Source organism: Limulus polyphemus, unplaced genomic scaffold (assembly GCF_000517525.1).
Source record: "Limulus polyphemus unplaced genomic scaffold, Limulus_polyphemus-2.1.2 Scaffold1309, whole genome shotgun sequence".
NCBI lineage: Eukaryota > Metazoa > Arthropoda > Merostomata > Xiphosura > Limulidae > Limulus > Limulus polyphemus.
Window position 1 is genome coordinate 76,642 of NW_013666919.1, and position 4,476 is coordinate 81,117.

General features: G+C 30.3%; 1 protein-coding gene across 1 annotated transcript; it reads left to right on the forward strand.

The window, feature by feature from the left end:
* The first annotated feature begins 442 nt into the window (after positions 1-442).
* LOC106463036 lies at positions 443-2,822 on the forward strand. The gene has a single exon (XM_013923006.2). The coding sequence runs from the start codon at positions 588-590 to the stop codon at positions 1,788-1,790; it is 1,203 nt and encodes a 400-aa protein (XP_013778460.1). The 5' UTR covers positions 443-587; the 3' UTR covers positions 1,791-2,822.
* The last annotated feature ends 1,654 nt before the right edge of the window (positions 2,823-4,476 follow it).

Sequence of the window (4,476 nt, forward strand, 5' to 3'; positions counted from 1 at the left end):
ACACAAACCGCATGTCATATAATACCAGCATTTTAATAAAAATAATAGTTAAATTAAAGTGGTTTTTATAATTTAATTAAAAATAAATTTCTAAATATAATTTCATTAGCCTGACATACACACATACTTAAATTTCGTTTATTATATGGCGAAGTAAAACAGACTCAAAACCCCATAGTTTTTTTTTTTCTTTTCATTTGGCAATGTTTGGGAATATTGTTTTTGCCATTTTTACGTTGACCCAACGTTTGTTCTTACACTAAATTACAAGTGTCTTGGTTAAAGCCATTTTAAGAAAAAAATACAAACTATTTTTAATCATGAAATATGCGTTTTCTTCCTTCATTTCTTTCTCTCTCTCTTTTTATTTTTTTTTACATGACGCTTGTAAAGTAAGTAGATGGCGAAGTTGAACAATTAAACAACTGTATGACGTCAAAGACGCTATGGCTTAACTTTCTTTGAGGCCTGTTCATTGTTGATTGATCTTGTAAGAGTGTCATTAAGAAATTTACAGTTTTTGATATTTTTAAGGTGATCAAAAAGTGTGTAAACTTCTTTTTTCGAGACAGGAATGTTAGGTAAGAATGAAGGCTTTGAGCTTATATGTTACCACATGTCGTACAATATTTCAGTCAAATCCAGACGACGCAGGCGCATGGGCAAATGTCTACCGGTTGTTGTCGTACCTTCGTGAGGCACTGACATGTTGTGTGTGTGGACAGCTACTTAAATGCCCATTGTCGCCCACTTTCTCGAACTGTCAACACCATGTTTGCCGCATGTGCTTAGGCAAGAAAATGCGCCTCAAACCGTCTTGTAGTTGGTGCAAAGATTTCAGTAAGTTTAGAGAAAACATAAGTCTCCGTATTGTATTGCAGTTGTATAAAAAACTGTGTGAATATATGATCACTACTACTCTGCATCAGAAGTGGGGCAGCTTGAACGGTGGAACGGCCGTTAATTTTTGTGATTTAATTCAAGAAGGTGCGGAATTCGAAGATGATTTAAGTCAAGGAAACAATCAGTCTGGAACATCACGTTCTATTACCAGTAAATTCAGATCGGTCAAGGCAGATATTGAACTTGGAAAAAATCCTTCAGTCATTAAAAAACCCCTCAACATAAATACAAATGCAAGGGCAGATGTTTGTGATAAGACAAATTTCAGTAATTTCTCTCATTTGAATGGTGAAGACACTACATCTAATAATGCTGATGGGGTTGCAGTTCTTTACAGCTCAGCCAGTATAGATAGCAGAACTACAGAAACCTCAACAGAAAATTCATTATACATTTCAGAAGAATTGACGAATTTAGGGAAGAGACAGACAACAACTATCATGGATATTGATGAGAATGATATATTTGATACATCTAGCAAACATGCAAGGTTAGGAGATGGTGAAAGTGAAGTGCAACCTGTTCCATTAACAACAGTTGTTTATAAAGTGACATCCTCATCCAGTATCCAGCAAAAAACATACAAGACCAAGAACAAACAGGGTTGTAGATGTGGTCTTGCTACCTTAAACCCAGGTAAATTAACTTGCTGTGGGCAAAGATGCCCATGTTATGTGGATAATAAACCTTGTGTGGATTGTCGGTGTCGAGGTTGTCGAAATCCAAATAAGTTAAACCTACTAAATGTCAGTACACATCACACCGACAGAGAGCAACAAGAACATGTCAGCTCAACAACAGAAGATAAACAGATGAATATCAAGAAACCACTAGAGTTAAAACAAGAAATTGAAGAAAACAGTGATGTTGATGTCTGTAAAATTTAGAACAAGTTAAAGACTGAATCTTTTTTTTCTCTCCAGCCTCCCTTTGTGATAAAGTTGGTAGTGTTTTCAAGATATGGTAAACTGGTTATTGAGGTATTGTTACTGTAACTAACAACTCTGTGATGAAATTAACAATCACTGCCTCATTAATAAAAAAACAGAGCATAGGCCACATCATACCCATGAAAATATTTTCAAATAAAATTTTTAAAACTGTATCCACTGACCATCATATGTAGAATGAATTGGTATTAGAAAATTATGAAAAAAAAAGTTTTTATATGGAAATTGTAAATTTTTCTAGAAAATTTAAAACTTCCTGATAAGCTGAAGTTGATAGTGACATTTAGAATGATGTGTTACAAATACAAAGACAACAAATTTATATTTAATAATTTGTGAGGTTTTGCTTTTTAGAAATTTTATGTAAGACACCTATTTCAAAAAGCATTACGTGTGTGTAGAAGTATGGTACTGAACAAATCTGCCAGCTTTTAAGAAAACATTATTTTAAATTAACTTGCTATACTTCTTTAAGGTAATGGGCTTATTATTCTTTTCTTCTTTGACCAAGATGGTATCCATCAGCCTAATGTAGTCAGCTTATAATCAGTAAATTCTATTAAGCAAGAAGTAAAGTAAGCTTAGCTTTTAGTATTTTAGTGATTAATATCGTTAGGTTTACTTTTTTAATGCATGCAGAGTACTCAGTTATCAGTTGAAAAATTTTGAAGTTAAACCACTACTTAAATGGAATTGATAATTTTATTCATAGATTATTTTAAAAAGAAACAACATAAGTAAAATGTTGTATTTTTTTGAGTGACCTGATTAGTTTACAATCTACCATACCAATTTTGAATCTTTAATAGTGCTGATGTTTTTCTAATTGATCCTTGCTTTAAGACATTTCTGTATTGTTGTGGGTTAAGATCAAGATTTTTTCAAAGGTTCATAATTAAAAGCATGTTTTTTTGTTTTAATTTTTTAAAAAAACAAAGACTGAAGGAATTTTAAAATTGAGTTTATGTATGATAAAATACACTGTAGTTTAATATTTTTAAGTGATTAATTTTTGTACTACATAATGTACAGTACTTTTCTTTTTTTAATTTAGGGTGAAAAATGAAGCACAAGATGTTTTAAGTTAATATAATGTGAATTTAGTAAATTATAAGCAAATGATTTTTTTTTTCATTTGTAAAACTGCCATAATTGTGTAATTGTTTGAAAGTGGTGAAAAGGTTCGTTCTTATGATATGATGTGTTTTCTTAAAACTGGCAAAATTCTGTTAGTGTATATATATGTATATATATTATTATTATTATATAATCTCTTGATGTAAGAATTTTTTACTGTTTTACATTTTTGTTTTCTTAAAATTTATTTTCTTGATAGTTTATATTATAGTACAATTTAAGAAATAATTTTAAGGTTAAACTCAGATAAAATAATACATAAAGCATTTCTTCAGCCATTAAATCAAAAACAAAACCTGGTGTCACTTAATAAAACTAGTCTACGTTTGGTCACAAAACTGATTTAAGTAATGAAGTATTTACTGCAGCTATTCCTATATTAAATCTTTGGGTAAATTCGCTAAAAGGAATAAGAATGTGTGCTAGATGACAAAAGCTGCCAACAGTTTTGAAGAAAAACATGTTCTGCGATAATATAACATATTTGTACAATGTGCAGCAAAAAAAGAGGAAAGTTTCGTATCATTGCTATAAATTATTGACTGTAGGAAACAGACACGTATACATCACAGGTAAGATGTGAAATTGATATATAGGTATGGGTTGTATTCTTAACTCTTCAACTGTGTTCGAACAGTTAAATTTCGAGAGTGAGTAATATATTTTATGATTAAAATACGGAAGTAACGTAAGATGAATGGTAGTTAATGTTCAGTTTGCCATGATTTTGATATGAACTTTGAGAAAACGTAGAAAAAGGAAAAATCATGTCATGAATCAAAATCATAGGAAAGTTAAGAAAATGTCTAAAATTTACATCAGCATGCACAAACATTTAATAACCAACAAATAAGAAAGTAAACATTTTATATATGTAAACTATACGTTTTTTGAAACTCGACATAGACAATTCAAAGATTAGTTGCATTATAAAATACAGACTTTGAACCATTCGTAAAGAGCATTTCAGTCTGATTTTCGCGTTGCTAAATATAGTTCATTTTGATATATATGCGTTTTGATTGTGTTGGTTGGTAGTAACTTGACGGTACGTCTTAAAATATGTATGTTACGCTACAAAAAAAAATTAAAACGTTTTTAAAAAAATAAGCATATATTTATACACGGATAATCTACAGCACTTAGCTGGTTTTAGAATTTTGGGATCAGTTTTTAAACTTGTTAATCTCCAGAGATGTTAAGTTGCAATTTCCTAGACTATCATAATTATTTTGCTACATAGTAATTTTATGTTAAGATTTAGTGGTCTTATTTGTGCAAATATATAGAACAAATAATTAGCCTATATACCTTTTTTGCGTTTTGAAGAGCATGATTAAGTAAAATAACCCCCCACCCACGCACACTCCTGAATATAATTTCAACGGAAGTTTTAGAGAAAACTGTCTCATTTTTAACTGTATAGTGTGTTCAAAAATTCTATTTTAGAATTATATTTCAGCTTTTTTGTGCTTATATTTTCAAC

Excerpts from the sequence above, each read along its gene's own strand:
- LOC106463036 (XM_013923006.2), top strand. The coding sequence starts at position 588 with ATGAAGGCTTTGAGCTTATATGTTACCACATGTCGTACAATATTTCAG.